We start from the raw sequence: 22,590 nt of genomic DNA on the forward strand, positions 1-22,590 counted from the left end.
CTAGGGGATCGGCTGGCTCTGCGAAGCAGGGGATGAAGGCTGGGAGAGTGGGAGAGTCCGTGGGTCTCAGGCTTGGAGCCTCTGGAGAATGGCTGGGGATCTACCTGACTGTCTGAGGGTAGCTTCAGGCTAAAGGACCCCTTTGAACCAGGACCAGTCAAGGCTGGGGCAGCATGAGGCATTTCTGCCCTAACTCTTCTCACAGCCTGTGCTCCAGGTCAGATCACCCAAGAGGTGAAGGGGAGGGGAAGGTTGGAGCGGCTCCAGAAGCAGCTAAGTAAATTACAGCTTTGCCTCATTCCTTTTTGCTCAGCACACGGTTCAGCCCTGCCTGATACACAGTAAACTTAGAAAGGCTTGGGTTTAAACACCACACTTTTCTGTCCCTCTCTTTTGCTCCTTACTTTATCCACTGTATTAATTATCCTATTGACTCAATGTTTAAAGAAAGAGCCCAGTTCAGGAACTATGCTTCGTTCTCCAATAAAAACCAATCTCTGGTTTTCAGTCTTCTTATAGATACAAAGGTTTTACATAGTTGCCTGGAAAAGTACCAAACTGCCTTGTCCTTCTTGACGTACCTATAAAAAAAAACACACATACACAAAATGAGAAGACCCACCTGCGTGAATTCAGAGGGAGAGAGACTTCCTCTCCAGGGTCACCTGATACCAATCTCTTAGGCTTGTTGCATAACATATGGTTTCCAAAGCTTATCTCATTTAGAGATAAGCAAAATAACATTGGGTGGCAAGCAAGGCAGGTATTTCTAATACTTCTGTTTTTCAGATAAGGAAACCCAGAGAGCTTAAGTGACATTTCTGAAGTCCTATAGTGGTGCAACGGTTAAGCACTTGGCTGCTAAACGAAAGGGTGGTGGTTTGAACCCACCCAGTGGCTCCGTGGTAGAAAGACCTGGCTATCTGCTCCCATAAAGATTACAGCCTAGGACACCCTACGGGGCAGTTCTACTCTGTCACACGGGGTCAAAATTGCCTTGGCGACACCTAACAACAACAGAGCCTTGTAAGTATCAGAGGCAGGACTTGAACCCAGTTCTTCCGACTCCCAGCCCATTGCTCTTTTTAATACCTCACATTTTTGGAGGAATTACTGCACATTTGTCCAATACAACAAGATACCTGAGGTTCAGAATTTCAAAACTGTAGGATTTCTAAAAGCCCACCAGCTATGACTCAATTCCTCTCGGAAGCCTGTGCCTAAGTCTCAGACGGACTGCCTGGCTTTACTACCGACCTTGTTAGGGTTCTGGAGCCAGGAGCATCAAGCTCCGACTGTTCCACACCCAGAACTGCTGGATCCCTAGTCTAGATCCTTCCCTTGGGAATCTCTCTCTAAAGCGAGGGTGGCAGATACATGTTGTGTCATACTACCTTCTTCCTGGCAGACATCACAATCCACTTGGCCTCAGAATCCTTTTGAACACAACATTTCGAGCAGTCACTACCAGTGAATTGGAGTTTTTGTCTAAGATGAAATCTCTAAGCTGAAAGAATATGTCAGAGCTGAAGACACCTAAAACATCTAGTTGAACCCCCATCTTTTTACAGGAAAAAGGAAAGGAGGTTGGAGAGAACTTTGATGGTAAGGAACTTGCCTGTGCTCCTATAACTGGTTAGCACCTTATGGATGAGAAAGTTCGCTCTGCCGGGTACTTTATTCATAGTCTAATTAACTGTGACCACTTGCCGCTGAGTCGATTCCAACTCATGGTGACCCCATATGCTGCAGAGTAGAACTGTGATCCATAAGGTTTTCAATGACTATGACTTTTCAGAAGTAGATTGACAGGCTTTCTTCTGAGGTGCCTCTGGGTGGATATGAACCACCAATACTCTGGATAGTAGCTGAGAGCTGAACCATTTGTGCCACGCAGGGACTACAGTCTGACTACTAGGCTACTTTTTTGAAGTGATGGAGGAATGTGAGGAAGACACTTGTCTAAAGATATTTTCTTTACTCAACTGCCTGGGATGCTCCTGTTGGAAAATTGGTGCCCTCCCTACAACCAAGTTCTTCTAAAAAATATAAATACCCCTGGAAGAGTTTAGCAGCTAATATATACTAGTGCTGTGCTATCTAATATGATAGTCACATGTGGCTACTGAGCACTTGAAATACAGCTAGTCTGAACTGAAATGTGCTGTAACTGTAAAAATACACACTGGATTTTGAAGACTTAGTACGAAAAGAATGTGAAGTATCTCACTAATAATTTGTTATACTGATTACATGTTCAAAAGATAATATTTTCAATGTATTCAGTTTAATAAAATATATTGTTAAAATGAATTTCACCTGTCTCTTTTTACTTCTTCAATACGGCTTCTAGAAAATTTTAAATTTTATATAATAGTACTCCTTATCCGTGGGGGATCCATTTCAAGACCCTCATGGATGCCTGAAACCACAGACAGTACCAAACCCTACATATACTGTTTTGTCCTATACATACATACCTATGATAACGTTTAATTTATAAATTAGGCACAGTAAGAGATTAACAACAATAACCAATAATAAAATAGAACAATTATAACAATATACTGTAATAAAAGTTATGTGAATGTGGTCCCCGGGAGGGACGGAGTGGGCCTACACAAGATTTCATCACGCTACTCATTTAACATTTTTGGACCACAGTTCACCGCTGGTAAATGAAACTGCGGGAAGCAAAACCACAAATAAGCAGGGGGGACTACTTCTATGTGACTTGCATTATGTTTCTATGGCCTGTACTGCCCTAGAGCATCATTTCTCTGATCTGGTCTTCTTCTAAACAGACCGACTTTAAGACTTCTGGGATCCTGGGGAGGAAACAGTAGCTTTCTAAGAAGCTGGTGGGGATAAGGCAACTCTTTCTGGCATCTCATTTATGCCAAGGCCTTGCTGTACTCCCCACCCGACCCTGACATTCCTTCTCTGTTACAAAGCTTTTCCAGAGAGAGCAGGGAAGAGCTGGTCTTTGGAAAGAAGACAGAGGTAAAGCCATCTGTACAGAGAAAAGGTGAGGCAAGGAATGGCTTAGTGGCTTCCAACAGTATATTCATGTCTGTCCAGAAAGTATATAGGCTTTGGGGAGAGATGAACTTCAGTTTAAATCCTGACCCAACCATGTACTCCCTGGGTGACCTCGGGTTAGTTACTTAACCTCTTTGGGCCTCAGTTTCTGAATCTGTTAAAAGACAATAATTCTTATCGTACAGGGCTGTTTGTTGAGAGGAATTCAATAAGAAAGCATATGCAGCACAGCATCTGGTTTAGAACAGAATCTCAGTAAATGCTGGTCTTTCTCTCCCCCTTCCTATTTATGTCAATCTTTTGTTTAAATTAAGCTCATTGCTTTGATTACAATTATCAGAAGCCAGGAGTAAATAAGAAGGTCTTTGGGATGTCTACACATATGCTTGAGTTTTATGGCAGAGATCTAGGATTAATCAAAATTTTGTATTGTTTCACAAGAGTTTTAAAAAATAAATTTTCCATATGTAGAACAGACATATGCACAATAGAAATGTGAACAGAAATCTAATTAATGAATCTGATAACTACTCTTCCATGCAGCAGATATTGGCATATTTGGCCAATTTCACAAATCTATTCACTACCTGCAACATCATAATAGTAGCAAACAAAACTTTGTAAGTGAGCCAATCATCTTCCATTTCCAGTGGATTCCAGTGCATACGCAAGAAAACAGGGGAAGGAGTCACTACCCAGAAACAAGAGGTTCATTCTGCTCTGCTAAAGTCAAAGGGGCAATTTAACTTTACAGTTGTTCAAATGTATTTGGGCTCAAATGAACGTCATCTACAGTGTCTTAAGGGCAGACATAGACGGTGTGACACATCTTTCTCAACTGTGGTATATGAATTGGGAAGGTTCTTCTTTTAGTACAGAGAATACTGCTTTTTGGATGGCTCATTACTCCTGGTCATTTCTTAAGTACACAACTGGGAAGAACAGCACCATGAGGTACTTACCAACAAACCATCCATCGTCACATTTTTCCATGACATCAACGATATCCCCATCTCGGAGTTCCAATTCATCATCGTTCTGTGGTATATAGCTATATAATGCTTGGTAGCTAAATCTGAGAATGAGAAAAATGAATATTGAGTGACTCAAACACTGACAGGATTAAATAATAAGTTTTTAAAACCCATTTCAACTACTCAATGTTTAAGCAGTGCTTCCTACTCATCAGTGGGGGTAAAAGTATTTTATTGTGTATCTCTCCAATAACTTAGCATTTGGGAAGATGCATTCAACACGTGGTAAGTCTATCAAGACTGACAGGAATGGGGAAGTTCTGACTCCAAGTCTTGATTAATCTTCTTATTTAGTGTTATTTTGCTTATCATAGCTAAGTGTTTTTGCCTAGATGCCCACACCCCTTAAAGTTAACCAATCCTTTTTCTTAATATAGAATAATATATGTAGATTATAAAGAATAATTAGAAATTATTTAGGCCCAGAGACATTAGTAAAATCAAATGAAATAATATTTATGCCTTCTGGTCATATACACTGAAGAACATCTGGCAGTTAAAAAATATATATATTAAAGGTATACAAAGTACTTTCCAATTGCCTCACTGATTTGCAAGACTACTTTAGGTTTCTTTACATGCCTAAACATACTTCATTAATTGCTTTTAAGGTGGATGTTATTTTTCTGAAACTCTTGAAAGCATTTTGCTTTTTTTTTTTTAAATCCCAGAGATGTTTGGGAGTAAGATTTTCATTTACTTGCTGGTTGGCCTAATGCAATTTGGTCTGTGGTGTTCTGTCTGTCCTAACAGCTGCCACCAGAGAAAGCTGACTGCTTCTGGTGAAGTCTGACAACTGCTTTGGCATCAAGGAAAAGCTTTGCACGCTTTCATTTATTCCTTCAACCAATACTTATGGAGCACCTACTGATGCGCCAATTTCACAAATCTATTCACTATCTGCAATTATAATAGTAGCAAGTAATACTTTGTAAGTGAGCCAATCATCTTCCATTTCCAGTGGATTCCAGTGTATAGGCAAGGAAACAGGGGAAGGAGTCAGTACCCAGAAACGAGGTTCATTCTGCTCTGCTAAAGTCAAAGGGGCAATTTAACTTTACATATTTCTCCAAATATATTGCTCTTCCAGTGGATGGATCTGCCTGCTAGAGGCAGGTATCTAATGAGGAATCAACAAACGCCCGTAGATTTCCAGTTGGTATATGAATGCATTTTTTTGTCCCTTTGTTTTTTTGATGTTTCTGTATTTATAGGCTGTCTCCTACCCAACCTGGATTCCTATAGCTGGCCTTTCAATGTGTGTCCTTGCTAACATCCTAAATGCCTCGTCCCTTTAACTTTCACCATTGCTGCTTTGCTAGCCTTGGCTCTGGGAAACGATGTCAATATCTGCATTTGTGTTCTTATTCCCAGACAGTGGAGACTGGCTGGAGAAAGTCCCGTAATCTTGTTGCCCGGGTCCACCAATCGGCTCTAATTCTAGATGGGCCTCAAGCTGCTCCTGCCTCTACTTCCCCATCAGTTCTGGTGCCTCCGCCTCAGCAGAGCACTCTTCATTCCACCCCCATTTCCTGAGATGGAAACTTGCTGTGGGCAGCACCTTCATTCTACTGCCCTCCAGATTTAAGTGTCTGTGTCTTCACCTTCCCTCTTGCTCCTGTTGCCGTGTGTCAGGAAAGGTCTCTTCTGGCCATGTTGAACCCCCTTCCCTGGGCTCTTTCCTTTGTAAGCTCCTTATCCTCTGGTACAAATGTGTTTAAGTCTCTCCATCCTAAAAATACCCCCCACTCCACTCCTTCTACTCAAGATCAAAGTTACTCATCAACCCTTTCTACCATAGCTTCTGCCTCCACCTCTACCAATGTTGCTATCTCTGAGGTCACTGATGATTTCCCAATTGCCAAACAAAATGCCTGGAGCACATTTTTCACTTCCTCCCCTTCTTGGCCTCTCTAAGCAGGCAGCCTGCTGACCAAACGCTGCTTTCTCTGTTCTGTGGATGTAATTCTCCCACACCTTTTCCTGTACCTCTTGCTGCTCCTTCTCAGTCTCCTTTACTGGTTACTCCTTGTTGTCTGCGAAGTTGGTTCCCCAAGGATCTAGCCTCAGCTCTTTTCTCCCTTCACCCTCAACCTCCTCAGGTAATCTTATCATGCTTCATGGTTTCAAAGTGTCCACTCTGTCCTAGCTCAGGCCCTCATTATTACTTGGCTGGATTAATGTCTCTTAACTAGTATCTTTGCCCCCCACCTCTGAAATCTGCCCTCTACTGTGTTGCCAGTTATCTCCTTAAAACAAAATATGATCCATATGTCCCTCACTTCAAAAACGTTCAGTAGCTCCCTAGTACCTGCAGAATAGAATCCAAACTTATTCAAGAATATTCTGGATTCTACAATCTGGTCCCAACCTACTTCTTAACCATGTTCATCGCTAACATTTCCTCCATGACCTATATATACTGCAATCACACAGGCCTTCATGCAGTTCTCCAAACATACCACCTACTCCATGCCTTTACATATGCAGATTACTCAGCTGGGAACTTTACTTCCCTATTCTAGCGCTCAAAATCCAATTTGCCTTTCATTGCTCAGTCCAAATCTCTCTTCCTCTGCTTGGAACACAGGATGTATCCAATAATTCTTTTTTTTTTTTTTTCAAATGAATGAATGAATCAGCCGTGTTCATTCATCTCCAGTCAGAATTAACTGCTCCTTCCTCTATGTTTCCACGAAACTAGGCTTGAAACCAGTCAGCACAGCTCTTGTTTGCCCTTGTATGGCAGTTATTCTTTATCTTCTCTCTCTCCCAGAAGTCTGTGACCCCTTTATTTACCTGCCATCTGCTTCCACACTGGTTGATGGGAAACATGATCTTGACTAGAAATCCTCAGAGAATCTGGGAGCGATTATCTTATTCCCCCAAATGGCTGCTCCCATATTCAGCCAAGGACCAACAGTCCACCAAGAATGTGAGCATTAAGTTTGCTAAGTGTACTTACAAATCTTGTGAGGTTTGACTCCTGTCTGGGGTGACTCTTCGCTGCTGGGCTTGAGGTTGCTGAGAAATGATTAAAGATGATTTATTGTCAAAAGGGGACACCGTGTGATGAAAGTCAAGGGGATGAGAAACAGTGCTGCAGTAATGAACAGATTTTTCGGCAATGTTTATGATCTCATTGCAAACTGCTTCCTGTGAGGTGGCCCCGAGATATCCAGAAACCCCCATAAAACAGTCAACAAGGGGACAAAAAAAAAGAAAGAGGAAGAGATGTAACATTCCAGACGAAGCACATAAGTCCAGGGAAACAACAGAGTTGAAGATCCAGGTTAAAAATATATATATTCCAGTAGCGGAGTGCAGGAGGGATCCAGGCGTAAGCATGGAAAAACAGGTAAGATACAGAAGAATTTCGGATTTAGTATGACTATTAAAAAAAAAAAAGGCAGCAGCATAAAAGCCTGTAATTAGTAAGTAACTGTTACAAATGGAATAATTTCAGAATAGAAATGCAAGTATGTATTCCCGATCATGCACTAATACATTCACTTAATCCGGTATGTAGGCAGAGTGGAAATAGTCTCTAAATTCCTCTGCTTTTTTTTTTTGGCGGGGTGGGGGGGGGTGGCCTAGTATCTCTTTTTACTACAATAGCCACATAACTCTTTTAACTAATGGCTTTGTGAGCTAACAAGGCATTACTCTAGTCTAGACTTCAGCAGTCAGTAAGGATTCTCTTTAGAAAAGCTACAGTCTTATTCAATAGGCATCTTACCACATAGCTCTTTTCAGATTCTGTGAGATCAGGTCCTGCTCTCAATGAATGATGAGAAGGCTGTGATCACCAAGCAAATTATAAGGGAGACATTTTAGCAGATGTCACATTGGAAAGGATTCAAAATAAAAGTGTGTGCAAATACACGTACCACACCATCACACTTGGATGACACCGGATACCCGCGGCCTACAGCCACCGAGTTTCCACAACACAGTGGGTGCACAGGAGAAAATGCAAATGGACACAGTTAGAAGCAAGCATCCAGGCAATGAAATGAGAAATTGGAAACATGGCTGCAGCGAGTGAGAAAGAACACAGGGTCCGCAGACTGGCAGGAGACAGACACGAAGGGCTGTCTTGAGAAACAGTTATGTCCCTTCATGAGCCACACACATTGGTCCCCTCACTCTGAGCTAGCAAGCATCTGTGGACATGGTGCTGTATCAGAAGCCAGCTTCAGTTATTTCAGTGATCGGGGGCCTCCTCTGGCAGCACAGGCTAATGAAACCATTAGGTCTGCATTATTTCAGTACTTATAAAATGGAAGAAGAAAACACCACCTTTGAAAAGCTCCTTGGTAATATCTGAAGTAGCAAACAAGACCTTCTCCTGGAAAAATCTGCACACTCCAGCTTGGAAGGAGATGAGCTCCGATACCTCACAGGGCAGCACTTGCTTCTAGAAATAGGACTGTGTGTCCTGACACAGTTGTAGAAATGAAACCAGTACTCCACTTGTCAGCCCAGGTACCTACCACATGTTGACATGGAAACAGGTGCAATCATGGCCTAGCAGACGCACTTTTTTAGCAAGGCTTCCATAGTTGAGCCAGGGTTTAATTTAAGGAGGTTTGGAATCATTTCCTTTAGAGAGGATTCAATTGCCAAGCTCTAGAAAGTCTCCCTAAATGAATATTTGAAGAGCCATCCTCAGAGAAACTCTCCAGGTAATGTGTAATAATAGCAATGAGCAACAACTCCAGGGCCTTCTAGAAGGGGACCCAGAGATCTTTGTGTATGACCCACTTGTTTCACAGAGAGGCCCAGAGAAGGTGAGGGCCTTCCCTAAGATCACGCAGCGAATTAGTGGTAGACCTGTCTCCTGGCTCCATCTACCGTACCACTAGACCATCTCCCCTCTTGTCCTCAGACCATTTCCCACCTTACAAAGTGCACATACTGACATTAATTTCAGTGAGTCCCACAGAAATGCTGGAGACAGGTAGGACAGGTTCATCATCCCATTTTTAAGTACCTGAGGAAGCTGATGCTCAGAGAGGAAAGCTTAGTGCATTCCCCAAAGTCACACAGCTAGTGAGAGGTAAGGCTGCATGGTTGCTCTTTCCATTCCACTACACCACCCTCTTCTGTTCATCTCCAGTGTAAGTGTCCTCATTCTTCAGGTGCCCTGCAGGACTCATTTCCATCCCTGGCATCACTTCCACACTCCTGTCCGGTGTAGGAGCGGACAGGCTCTCCCAACCCCTTCCAAACTGCAATCACTCAAACCAGGCCCCTTGAACTCTGGAAGGCAGAAGAGACAAAATTGGAAGGGACTGTTTCAAGCTCTTTCTACGATGTCTCCACACCTGTGGGCCCTTGCTGGGTGACTAGGAGCTGACTTTGTGTGGCCCCACTCACCACTCATCTGGCCTCTGGATCAAGACTTCCATGTGACAAAGGAAAGAAACGGACATTTCCAAGCACCTACCCTGTGAGCTTTCATGTGGCAGAAGAATGAAACTTGTTCTGGGAGCCCTGAGTGGGTGATATCTGCAGGCAAATTCTGACTTGCTAGAAGCGAGAACCTTCTAAAATGAGAGCTGCCCAAGAACCAAAGAAGCTGCCTCCAAAGGAAATGAGTTGCCTGTCACGGCAGCTGTTTGAGCTGAGGCTGAAGTGACTGTTAGCTGGGATATTGTAGAGCAGTGCTTCCCAAACTTTAATGTGTGTAGGTATCACCTGGGATCCTGATAAAATGCAGATACATCAGGAATGCCATCTGAGACTCTGCATTTCTATCTGGGATGCTGGTGCTGCTGGTCCACAGACCAGCTTTGGGTAGCAAGGTTGTGGAAGACCTGAATTATCCTATACTGAGACTTTGTCTACTGTGTGCCAAGATTGGTCTAGGTCATTCCTCGAGTAAACGAAAGTTCTCACAAAAACCAAGTTATTTCCAAACTCCAGCTGATGGCCTCATGACCTCAGGTAAATACCGTTCAAAGAACGACGGTAGACAATCTCTTGGCATGATCTCCACAACTCAGAGAAGCCCCTAGTGCTCTTCAGTCAATTCAATCCCAAAGGAGTGACTAGAAGCCATCATTTAGTAAGTATGTGGTGCTTAAAAGAGGTTTGATGAACCAAATACAGTGAGAAGGACCTGATATTTTACTATGCCTTTCTTTTCTAAAGCACTTATTTAAAAACAGCTTTTAAAGGACGTATAGGTTCACTACCTCATCTTTTGTACTATCTACCTCGTTTTTGTCATCATCTGACTTTTGTACTAACCTTTTGACTTGAGGAGGGTGAAAAGGAAATTTTAAGGCACAGAGAAGTTTGAAGGCTTATGCGAGGTCACAAGGTCACTGAGGGGAGAACCGAGCCTCGGTGTCTAATCACCACACACCACATCCTGCCTGGGTCACAATGGGACAGGTGGTGCAACTGTGGGAGCAACACCCAGCTTCTGCCACTTCTGAAAACAGGCACTATAACTTTGTTTCTTGAATAATTTTTATTCCAAGAGCTCAAAAACATTTCCTATGTCAAAGGTATGGTGTGCAGTAATAGATACCATCCAATCAACCCAAGGAACCACAGTACTGGAAGTGATACTGACTGCCCAGCTAGTACCTTCCTTGGTCTCAGGCCATTTCCAAATCAGAGGAAGTACATCATCAAACCCTTTACATCTGCACAGTTCAGACTCAACCTCATCCCTGAGTAGTAGAGATGGCTTGGTTCCTTGCTTAATGTTTGTTGAATAAATGACGGAAGATGGCAAGATAAACATTTATCCTATCAGGAAGAGAGAAGGGAAGATAAATATTTATCCTATTAGCTAAAATTCAGTTTCTCCCTATCTGAAATGCATTCCTTAGATTTAAATGAAACTTCTTACACAGCTGAAATGTAAGCTAGTTTTTGTTTTTTGGGGGGGGGGTATATGTGTGGTATGGAGTGGACTCTCAGTGGAGACGGAAACCCCTAATATCTATCACAAGGATTAGCCCTTCATTTCAAAGGCTGTCTACCCTCAGATTTTTTTTCCCCTCTAGGCATAAGTTTTTCCTTCCCTGGCCCCACTTTCTAACCACTACACAGCTTTATATAGTTCTTCCTTGTTCCCTGTGCTGTCCAATATAGTATCACACAAATTCTACATGTGGCTATTGAGCACTTGAGCTACGGCCAGTATGAACTGAAATGTGCTGTAAGTGTAAACATACACATAGTACAAAATAATGTAAAATATCTCATTACTATTTTTTTACATTGATTATATGTTGAAATGATACTACTTTGGCTATATTATTAAAATTATACCCTGTTGCCATTGAGTCAATTCTGACTCATCGTGACCCTATAGGATAGAGTAGAACTGCCCCATGGGGTTTCCAAGAAGCAGCTGGTGATTTGAACTGCTGACGTTTGGTTAGCATCCAAGCTCATCATCACTGCACCACCAATATTAAAATTCATTATTAAAATTAATATTATAAAATTATATTATTAAAATTAATTCCACCTCTTTCACTTAACTATAGAGAACTTTAAATTGTTTATGTGGCTCACATTTTATTTCTCCTGGACAGCACTGCTCTGAACTCTCCCCAGGTCCTCAGTGTCTACCCTTACTTAAGCGTAAAAGTAGATACAAGTTCGAACCAGGACCTCACCCAAGGTTAAAAATAAAAGGTGTATTCTCTCATGCTAAGTACATTTCAGATTCCTGGGGATGCATTCCAGTCTTTCATGTGTTTGGAAAAACAGCAACCAAACCAATATATACACGTGCTAGTGCTGCTGATCCAGAAACTGCTTTTCTGCCATGTTTGTACCCAAGCTGTACTCCTCTTGGCCTGGAGCACTTGTTTTATTCTCCCCAAGTGAGCTAAACTGCATGCGTCCTTACTGTTGTCCTGCTGCCCTTCCATCCTTCAGTTCACAGAAGTCCCTCAGAAATTTGATCCTAGCCGCCTGGGGCTGTTAATCCCTCTTCATCCACTGAACACCTGGTGCGACTGTGAGGTAATCAAGCCTTCTCTTTGAACTTTGGGTGTTTTCCAAGGCTTGAAGTCCAAAATAAACTAGGCACAGGCTAGAGAACAGCAGGAAATCCTGGAGACGTGGACAAGATACGGGAAACCCAACCTCGCCATGGCTCCCAGTCCTCTCTGGAAATATCGCCAGTCTCTTCCACCCCAGAGTTTCTCAGAGGTGGCACTCCTCTTGTCACTTCATACCTCATATCTTCTCAGACCCTGCCCCACCTTTCTGGTGACCTACACAGGCCCCCCTGTAGGGACACAGGACTAGAGTGAGAAAAGCTCAGTTCTAGACCAGACTCTGATATTGTCTTTTGAGCAAGATGCTTAACTTCTTTGGACTTCAAGTTCTTAGTCTGTAAATAAGAAGACTGAATATGATTTACGTAAACGTCCTTTTTAGCTCTAACATTCTATGATTCTAGTATGCCCATTCTATGAATTGAGAATTAGGATTAGGCGGGGCTGACATGTATCTCTGGTGACGCAGTGGTTAAGAACTCAGCTGTTAATCAAAGGTCAGAAGTTCGAATCCACCTGGCGCTCCTTGGAAACTCTATGGGGCAGTTCTACTCTGTCCTATAGGCTCCCTATGAGTCAGAATTGACCTGACAGCAACAGGTTCGTTCTTTTTTTTTTGCTTATGGCTGACGTGGCTTATGGGAGGCGGCACTCTACTCATTGCCTACTGAAGACTGGGTGAGGGAGGTTTTTGCTTGCAGCCTCCAGATATGAATGGCTAGCTCACTTCTGGTGGTGTGAAAAGTGAGGGGTTGCCCTGGGATGGTGACAGAAAATTTTCAGCTCTTGGAACACCACGGGAAAACTCTGTAAGAGAGGTAAAGGCCTGAATGATTTGGGCTCCTGGTTTTCCAATCCAGAAAATCTCCAGAGGACCCCCAAAACAGCCTCTGACTCCACTGAGTTTTTCCTGAGTTTACTGAGAAAAAGATCTCAGTTTAAAAATAAACTAATTACTGCTTACAATCTGGACAATCTCCTTGCAGATCATTCAATAGACACACATTAACTTTGCTGTAATTTGAGTCTGATTACAAACTAAACTTAAATGCTCAGACTTCATAGTTTGTAGTATGGTCTTCTGTTTCTTTTATAAAACAATTGGAAGTAGATGTGTATTAAGGTATAAAGATTTATGGAGAAATCAAAATCTTTCCAAGAGTGTAGCTTATGCCTTTGTACTCAAGATGGGCGAGAATAAGGAGAACTACTTATCTGGTGAGTGTAAACTGCAAACTTTCTAAATTATGGATTTGTGAAACCCAAAGTAGAATGATCCTCCCATCTTCTACTTCCTCTCTCTCTTTCTTTTCCCCCATCTTCCTCTATTAGGTGGGGGAACAGAGAGAATAATATAAACTATTTTTGTGCGTTTCTTCCCCCTCCTACCTCGGTATCATATAATGGGTATTTTTGAAGTCCCAACTACATGCTCTGTGCTAAGTGCTGTCATCTCCATTATATCTCATTTAAACTTAATAATTTATTTAAGATGGTCAATAGTCATCTCATTTTACAAATAAGGAAATCTAAGATCCAACTTGCCTGAGATGGGAACTTAAGAACCAGGATGTGAACCTCTCTGAGTCCAGGCCTGTAGATTTTCCACTATACCTTCATCTTCTGGACTTGTAATCTTCCAGAGAGAGAATCAGAAGAGCTGGAGAGATCTGCTTATCAAGAGGTTACCTTAATTCATTCAGGACTCTATGGCTGGCATTTGGGTTTCTGCTGATATGCACCATTTAGCCTAACACCTTTTTAGGGGTGGGCATTTCAGCTTGGGGTCTTGGTTTCCCACCTTAGGTGTTGAGAGAATACCCACTGTTTTTTTTTTTTAAGAACTGCAGCCAATGTTAAATACCTTCTGTTATTAATTTAGATATTTCCCTTCCTAGTGAGTGGGAAATGTTTTCCATTTTTTATTTGAGTTTAACATTTTTAATTTCCTTTTTGTTCCTGTAAGTTACTTCACATGCTTTCCCCCTTCTATTTCTGATTTCCACACTCACAGCAGGTCTATCTCTTTCTCCTTCATCTTTCTGGGAAGTAACCTAGCTTCCATGTGGTAAAGGACCTTCCCTCTGAACTTACCAAAGCACATCTTTCAGTCTTCAGTTCAGCAGCTTTCCCTCTCTCTTTCTAAGGCTGAAGAATATTCTTCATAATATTCTTATGCTTCTCATACACTTTGAGGACACTAAGCTTTCCTGAATACTTTTATTTTAAACTTCTTGCCCTCAGATTTTATTTTTTTGATTGGCTTCCTTCCCTTTAAAATCCAAATTGGCATCACAGAAGTTTGGTCACTTCTCTAAGGCCTGTTTTCTCATCGCATCGTAAAAGTTGACAAAAATGGGGGCTTGGAACCTGGAGATCTGTGGACTCCCAGGAGTTCTTGGATGGACTCAGGTGTGAACCTCTTGAAACTTTACACAAAGCTGTGTTTGCTCCCCCTCCAGCCCTACCCAAATACTGGCCTGAAGTCCTCAGCTGGCCCCAGATCATCAAAGGTTCCATGATCCAGAAAAGGTTACGAATCACTGGAGTGGATATTCTTTAGAGATCCATTTAAAATAAGAACTTCTATGAGGCTCTCTCAAAACTGCAGGAGGCTCAGGAAATAGCTGATGATGCTAATGACGGAGATTTTTCAAGATGGTCTTCCCTTCTGCTTTCTTGATTGTTTTAAACTTTCTTGGCCAAAATTATTCTAAACAAAATCTAAGAACTCAGTTGATAATTCTGAACTCTTGTGCATTTTGTATGTGTTTGTGTTTTTTGTCAAATTAGCTAAATTGTCCCTCAAAAAAACAAAAGAGAAAACTTTCAGTTTTCGATTGTGAAGGCCTGAAGGTCTTTAATAAGCTCTACTACTTCAACTTTTGTATTTACTCTTCTTTCTCCTTTCAACTGAAATTCACATAGGATTTTTACCTAATCACAGAACTTTAGTTCTCTTGTCTGAACCTTTTGTTTAAGGAAGGGGAAGCCGCCAGGGTAGGGAAGTGATTCATCCAAAGACACACAGCAGGTCAACGGCACAGCTGGGGCTAGAACCTGGGAATCTCAGCTTTCAGGGCAGTGCTCTTCCCATCCTCTCCTGGTTTCCCCTAGAGATCCGCTACACTTCAACCCCTCCATCTCCTGTTCAAGGAAAACACATACCTAAAAACATGAGCAACCCACCCAATGTGGAGCCAGTTTGGGAGGCCACAAAGGAGTGAAAAGTCAAGCCATTTTACAAGGAAGTGTTCACACATCTGCAGAGTTTTGGAGGGGGAGTAAGTTTTGGAGTAAGGGGGAGGAAAGCAGCAGAGCAGGGATTTAGCACCCCACAGGGAAGTCTAACAACTGATTCGCAAGGGTCGCCCTGACTGTGAGGAAGATGACTTAATACATTGTTAGGAGATGCTGATGAATGCTGGAGGAGGCAGGGCCAACAATCATCTCCCACCTCTGGTCCCAGCCCCTTGCCCAGACTCCCTCCTGTTTACCTGCGGATGCCCTCAGCTTCACCCCAACAAGACCTCACCATTCTCCATACACACTTTTCACATTCCTGTCTCTGGGCTTTTTGCCTTGAATGCCACCTCTGACTGTATGTCTACTGCACAGCTTCCTATTCTTTCAGGCCCAGATCAAATGCAATTTTTTTTTCTTGAAGTCTTCCAAATGACCACCTTCCCCCTCCTGCTGCTTATTCTTTCTCCCCATCTGGTAACTACCCGAGTGAAGTGTTTGTGACTCTTTTTCCATTTGCATTATAATTATCTGTAAACATGTCTTATTCCCCCAGGGGAGATCATAAACTCCTTTAGTTGGAGTCAGTTTCTTTTTGCCTCTTTTTTTTTTTTTTTTTCCATTCAACAAATATTTACTGAGTGTCTTCATAGACCAGGTGTCCTTGACTGTAGGGAGATAAAGTTCTAATGGGGACACAGGCAAGTAAAGGTGCAAACACAACACAGCTGAGAAGTGCTCCAATGGGTCAAGTACAGGGGGCTGTGGAAGCACACAGTCCTGGCACTTAATCTAGGCTTATGGGTGGGGTGGGTGAGGGAGTGGTTGTCAGGGATGGCTTCGTGGAAAAAGTAACATCTAAGTGGAGAAGTAAAGGATAGGTGGGAATTATTCAGGCAAACAAGTTGGAAGATGACGTTGGTGAGGTAGACAAGGGTCAGATTACATGGGGCCCGTGTAAGCCCTTGGGAGGAGAAGAGACCCTCCTGAGAGCAATGGGAAGGACCTAATGATGTTCATCCCCTCTATCTGTTGCAGTGCTTAGCACCGTACCCGGAACATCCTAGATGCTCGAATGAAAGAGTAAATAATTATAACATTTCAGAAAGTCTTTTCACTTAAGGCTCTCAGGTAAAATTCACTATATTTATTCGTCAGATACTCATCCTAATTCTCCCAAAACTACAATATTAACCTGGGTTGACTCTCCACAAGGAGAATATTGGTTGGCAGTTTTCTTGATACACAAAACTGCTCTGCAATGCACTGATCCAAGTCACGTGGCCTGAGGTTCCATCATCCTGACAGGGCCATCAGATATCAGTTGTCATTTAAATCCTTTCTATCTTTAGCTCTGTTTTTCACCCAAAAAGGGGCCCAAGAGGCAGGGAACTTACTTCTGGAGGACCCCAATTCCGGAGTTGCTGGCTCCTGCTCTTGATCATAGGAGGGAAAAGTGAGTAGGTGAGAGGAAGGTGTGTGGGCAGGAGTTTTTTTTTACACAACCCTCCAGCTCTCAAAGGGAGCAAGCCCAGGGGCCACGGTCTGGGCACAACTGTAGGCAAGGGGCTTATGCTAGAAGAGCAGGAAGGAGGGAGTAGACAGGGAGTGGGACATCTGGGGTCTGGAAGCCCACCAGGGAAAGAAAACCAATTTTCAACAAGCCTGGCTTTCTACTGAACATAATTCCCAGTGTTGCCAGCTACTCCTCTTGTATCCTCTGCTAGGAAGTGGGAAGTCTGCACGCATAACCCCGCTTGGAGCTCTGGCACTGTGCGTACTTCCTGTACACACTGGATCCTGGAATTGGGCTGCGATGGTGACTCACCACTGACCATAATGAGGTCTCCAGGCACCTTGGTTTGACTTAGAAAGTTTACAGAATTGTTCCTGTGTTGGAGACATGGAATTCTTTTCAACTAGTCACTTCACCACCTCTCCCTACTGAGCTGTCCTTTCCTTAACCAGACACACCCTGTTCCTCATCATACCATGCACACTCAGTGAGCACCTGCCCCGGGGTCAGGTATTTCTGATTTCCCTTGGCCTCACACTCAGAGCTAGGACAACAGTCTGCAGCAACAGCAGCGGGAAGCCACCATTTATGGAATGTCACTCTAAGTCCCTTACACACACCATCTTATTGAATCTTTGTAACTACCCTATGCGGAGGGGCTGCTTCCTCTCCTACTTTGCATGTGAGAAAACTGTGGCTCAGGGAGGTCAGCTGCTTGCTAGTGAGAGGCTAAGCTGGTTTCATATCTCTACCCCGCACTGCCTTTGTCCCCAGTGGGCCACCACTCCCAACACACTGGCCAGTGGACCACATAGGTTAGGCTGGAACTGGACGTCTGGCCTAGTCTGGGCTTCAGGCCTCTGTGCTCCTTTGGCCTCCAAGTATATCTCTATCACTGCACTTGTGACATTGCTGTGTCTGCCAACTTCCCTGGAACACAGCCTCCTCAAGGGCAGGGATGGGATGACCCCTGTACTCTGCCCAGAAGCTGTTAACTGTAGGCCTTGAATTAATGCTTGTTGGGTGAATCAGTGACGCTCCAAAGGGAAACTGGGATTTCAACTCTAAGGATTGAGCGTAGTTTACTATGTGTTATGTGCATCGTACATACTAAACACTCAATAAATGGTTGGGAAATGCCTTCAGGAATTCCATCTGGTTATAAAGAGGTTCCAGAATGTTCTCAGTTCCAGAAGTAGCTACAGCTCACCCAACAGGGTGGTTCCTATTTATAAAGTGCTGACCACGTTCCCAGCCCTGTGCATAGTACTTCACATGCATTATTTCATGGAATCCTCTCAACCATTCCATGAAACAGGTGTTATCTCCATGTCACAGATGAGGAAACTGAGGCTCAGAGAGGGAAGTAACTACTGAGTCACCAGCTAGTAAGAGGTGGAACAAGCATTCAAACCCAGTTCTCTCCAACTCCAAAGCCAGTATGCACTCTTAACCAGGACTCCACACTACACTTTGGAGGAGCTGACCAAAGTCTCTGACTTTTGGGGTATTAAATGGCACAGCCAAGATTAGAATCATGACCTGTCTAGTTGCCAAGTTCTTCTCCTCCTAAAAATTTTCAGCCCTCAGAAAGCCCTAAGGCCACCTTGGTCCAAATCCTGACATCTTTGTGGCCGACCCAGAGAGAAGATGGGACAGACCTCTAAAACCTGCGTGCCCCTGGATGACCCCGTGTCTGCCAGAACCCCAGGGAGCTGGGCCTGCACACTGCTCCCCAGAACCACAATGCACTGTTCATCATAAACACAGGCCCCGCACTCCCACACACAGACATTAGACAGGATGAAACTGAGCACTAGAAGCACATCATGGGTTATGGAAATAGTGCATTGCACACCAAACCAAATCACACCACACCAAACAAAAGCCTGGTGTTCTCAGCTGTGTTAGTCAGAGCAAATCAAGGACAATCTCCAAGGCATAGATGGGGCATGAGGAAGGCTTTCCTTATTATGGGCTTTTGGACCTAGAGGTGCCCAAAGTGGGGGTTACTTCTGGATCTCCAGAGGCCAGAATCCAGCCTGTACTTGGCCTCCAGCTGTGCCCAGCCCTGACACCTTATTCAACGACCCCTCCATTCCCTCCTAAGCCATATCTTTACTCCCAAGGCAAACAAATGGGTCTCGCCCGATACCCACTTGGCTTCAGTGGATGGGCCACAGTAAGATGCCTGGCCCACCCTGCCAAATGCAACGCCGAGGGCACACATGTCATGCGGCAGGCCTACCTGGCTCACACCACTCAGGGTAGCTTTCCTTTCGGCCTGCTCACCACCTCTATGCAGCTCTGTCTGCTCAGCCTCCCTTCCTGGAAAAGGGCTACCCAGGGGCTTGCAGGGCCGGCCTTCCTCAGGGGTGTGGAGATCTGAGAGTCTCTGTTCAGTGCTCAGGCTCCTGACCACGTCTGAAGGTTTCAAGCAGCTCTTCTTAGAGATCTTGAGTCCGCCAGGGCATCTCTCACCTGCCTCCTTCTCTGCTTGCCTCTCACACTGTTTGCTCTCTTCCCTCCACTGCTGCCACTTGCTCTGGTTGCTAAAGGCATCGCTAAGCTCTGACATGACCCTCTCAGAGCTTCCAAGCAGTGGCTGAGAGAAGCTATCCTGGCGGACACCTGAAGGTGGTAAGTGGATACCCCTGTCTCCATTGATGTGAAGGGAGGCCTGGGCACTGGATGCCAGGGAGTAGCGTTTGTGGGGGTGAGGTAGGGTCAGTGGGGAAACTACCGAGTGTGGGGTGGAACGATCTGACCAACTAGAATGAGGGAGGCTGAGGGGCAGGGAGCGACCGGCCTTCACTGACAAGGCAAGGGGGTCAGTGTTATAGACAGAAGCCTCTGGCAGCGGAGGCAAGGGTGCGGTCAGGGCCAGAGGACGCCTGCCTGGGACTCCCACAGTCAGTGAGATCCACTCAGAGGTAACAGCGTGCATCTCAGGGGACATAGTTCGGCGAGGGTGGGGCACAGATGAGAGGGCTGGAGTGATGAGCTTGCTATGACTAGGATACTTAAAAAGGAGGGAGAGAGAAAACAAAAGAAAGAAGCAAAAGATACAAGTGTCAGCATAAAGAAGAAAGAAGGAAAACAATCACAAGGGGGGTATAAAGAGGAATGAAATGGAGGAGATGAGCAGGACACGCTGGTGTCCAAAAAGGAAATCATTCAGTTAGGTTTGGAGGAAAGTTGGGATGTGGGTACGTGGCCAAATATGCATGCACACGTGTGCATGAGTGGGTGCAGTTGGGGGGAGGATGGGAGAAGCAAGTGGTATGGAGTTGGGAGAAAGGCTCCCATCAGAGTAGGTACAGACGGTGCCTGCTTGGTGCGCAGAATCAGATTTTCAAAGGGACACATTGGAAGCTCCCTCCCCTCCATTCTCCTCACCCCTCCACCCAACTCACCTCTGCAACCGAAGCCCTGACCCAGAACCAGGGAGAGAAAAGGTGGTCCATCACCCTGGTCCTTCCTTAGGCCTTTATTCTCTCTAGGGGGCCCAACAAAGAGTCTTCCAGAAGGGAATATGAGTAGTGTAGTCATTTTGTTTTATAACCGTGCTTGGCTCTGGTTGAGCGAAGAATCTAGCTGAGTTCCCCATACTATCACAAAGCAGAACACCCTGCTCCAATTTCACCTTCCTCCCTGTGAGATCACAGGATATGGGTCTCCCTTCCCATGAGATCACAGGACATGGGTCTCTCTCCCTGTTAGATCACAGATACGGGTTTCCCTCCCCATGAGATGGCAGAATATGGGTCTCCCTCCCCGTGAGATCGCAGGATACGGATCTTGCTACTAGGGTCAGCGATAAGCTGGTGTGAGGGGGGAAATGATCGGAAGATGAGAGAAAAGAGGTACCTCCTAAGTGTCATCCTGGGTCCTGGATCCTGCTCTCATTCTCTGGACACCCTCCCTACAGCTTACCACATGTGTTCGGCCTATTTCACAGGACCTCACCCCACCTTGCCACTGCTGAACCCAAGGCTCTAATTTTGTCTTGGCTTTGGGTAAGTGAGGATGAGTTTGGAATAACTTACATTTTAAGACAAGCTTACTCATAATTAATGTTCAGTAAAGCAAACATCTTATTATCCCTGTATACTTAATTTGTTTGAGGTTAGTGCTGACAGAGATGTCAGATGGGCTTTTGGACCTAGAGGTGCCCAAAGTGGGGGTTACTTCTGGATCTCCAGAGGCCAGAATCCAGCCTGTACTTGGCCTCCAGCTGTGCCCAGCCCTGACACCTTATTCAACGACCCCTCCATTCCCTCCTAAGCCATATCTTTACTCCCAAGGCAAACAAATGGGTCTCGCCCGATACCCACTTGGCTTCAGTGGATGGGCCACAGTAAGATGCCTGGCCCACCCTGCCAAATGCAACGCCGAGGGCACACATGTCATGCGGCAGGCCTACCTGGCTCACACCACTCAGGGTAGCTTTCCTTTCGGCCTGCTCACCACCTCTATGCAGCTCTGTTCATTCCCAGCCTCATTCCAGTGACTGCTTGCAAAGAATATGCTGAAGCTTTCTACATATTTTAGAATCAGAAGATGAAATTCTCTCTTTCAACCTTTGTCTTCTCTAGGCCAACCCTGGCCAAAAAAGATGACTAGGAGAACCACTCTGGGCCATGGTATTGATGATACTACCCTGGGCCTTGATATTCACAATATAGTGGCAGTACCAGAGCACCAGCTTCTCTAGGATAGGATGCTTACAGGATGGACTTCTGGACCAACTGTTTCCTTAGTCACCTTATCCCCAGATCACTTCCTTTGCCCAAGATCATACTTCTCCCACCAAGTACCATTTGTATGCATGAAAACCAACCCCAGTGTATGCTCTACATTGCTGCAAACAGATATGAATCACAGTGCCATCAGCACTGGTAGTTTGTTAAGTGTGAAAACTGGTGACAGGAAGTTTAGATACCTGTGGGCTCGCAGTGGCGCTACGACTTGGGGAGGAGGAGAAAGGTAGGTCACCGTAGTCCATGGGGGCTTTCACCAGTGGCCGTTTGATCACATCCACGTAAGTGATGGGGAAGATGCCTTGCCGGGATGTCCCCGGGATCCTCCCTTCATACCAGTTCTCATCCACCTGTCGAAGCAGCGTGATCCTCTCTCCCTGCAAGACATAGCAAGGCAAGGGCCCTTGTCACCCCATGCCTCAGCTGCCAGACGCCCCTGCTCGCACCCTGCGTGTTCTGAGTTATTTATCACATTCTTGGCTCAGAAAAACCTTCCCTGCTATAGCTGCCTGGAATAAACATCATCGGATGGGGATGCTAGCAGCAGTAAAGCTACCTGGATGCTGGGAAGTGAAGCTTGGTCTTTAAATAATTTCAGTAAGGGACAAGGTCTGATTCATTACCTCCAACTTGAAGACAAATGTAAGCTTTTTTTTTTAATTTAAGCTCATTTAATGAAAATAGTTATCCAGTATTCTTTTCTAAGGGAAAGGTTTTGTGGTGGGGGGGGGTCATCTTTCTTTTTATAACTTTCTTTTTTCATGTATCAGTAGAGAAAAACTAGAACACAAATAAACTTAAAGAAGAAAATAATAATCACCCATGATACCATCACTTGGGGATAACTATCGTTAACATTTTGATATATGGTCTTCCCAGATTTATTTCTTTGCACGTGTATTAGACTTGCACATATTTTTTCTTATGAGAACTATACACTGTATTTCTCTTTT

The 22,590-nt window shown here is 44.4% G+C and overlaps 1 protein-coding gene across 1 annotated transcript in view; it reads right to left on the bottom strand.

Annotated features, from left to right (window-relative positions):
• Positions 1 to 338: 338 nt before the first annotated feature.
• Positions 339 to 22,590, bottom strand: part of SORBS1 (sorbin and SH3 domain containing 1) — a 116,002-nt gene continuing 93,750 nt past the window's right edge. Inside the window, exons 27-31 of the mRNA XM_004369961.2 lie at positions 21,820 to 22,014; positions 19,123 to 19,896; positions 7,042 to 7,100; positions 4,005 to 4,117; positions 339 to 581 (exon numbers count right to left, since the gene is read on the bottom strand). Coding sequence (XP_004370018.1) covers positions 514 to 581; positions 4,005 to 4,117; positions 7,042 to 7,100; positions 19,123 to 19,896; positions 21,820 to 22,014 — 1,209 coding nt within the window. The 3' untranslated portion in view covers positions 339 to 513. The remainder of the gene's footprint in view (positions 582 to 4,004; positions 4,118 to 7,041; positions 7,101 to 19,122; positions 19,897 to 21,819; positions 22,015 to 22,590) is intronic.

Source organism: Trichechus manatus, unplaced genomic scaffold (assembly GCF_000243295.1).
Source record: "Trichechus manatus latirostris isolate Lorelei unplaced genomic scaffold, TriManLat1.0 scaffold00007, whole genome shotgun sequence".
NCBI classification, from domain to species: Eukaryota; Metazoa; Chordata; class Mammalia; order Sirenia; family Trichechidae; genus Trichechus; species Trichechus manatus.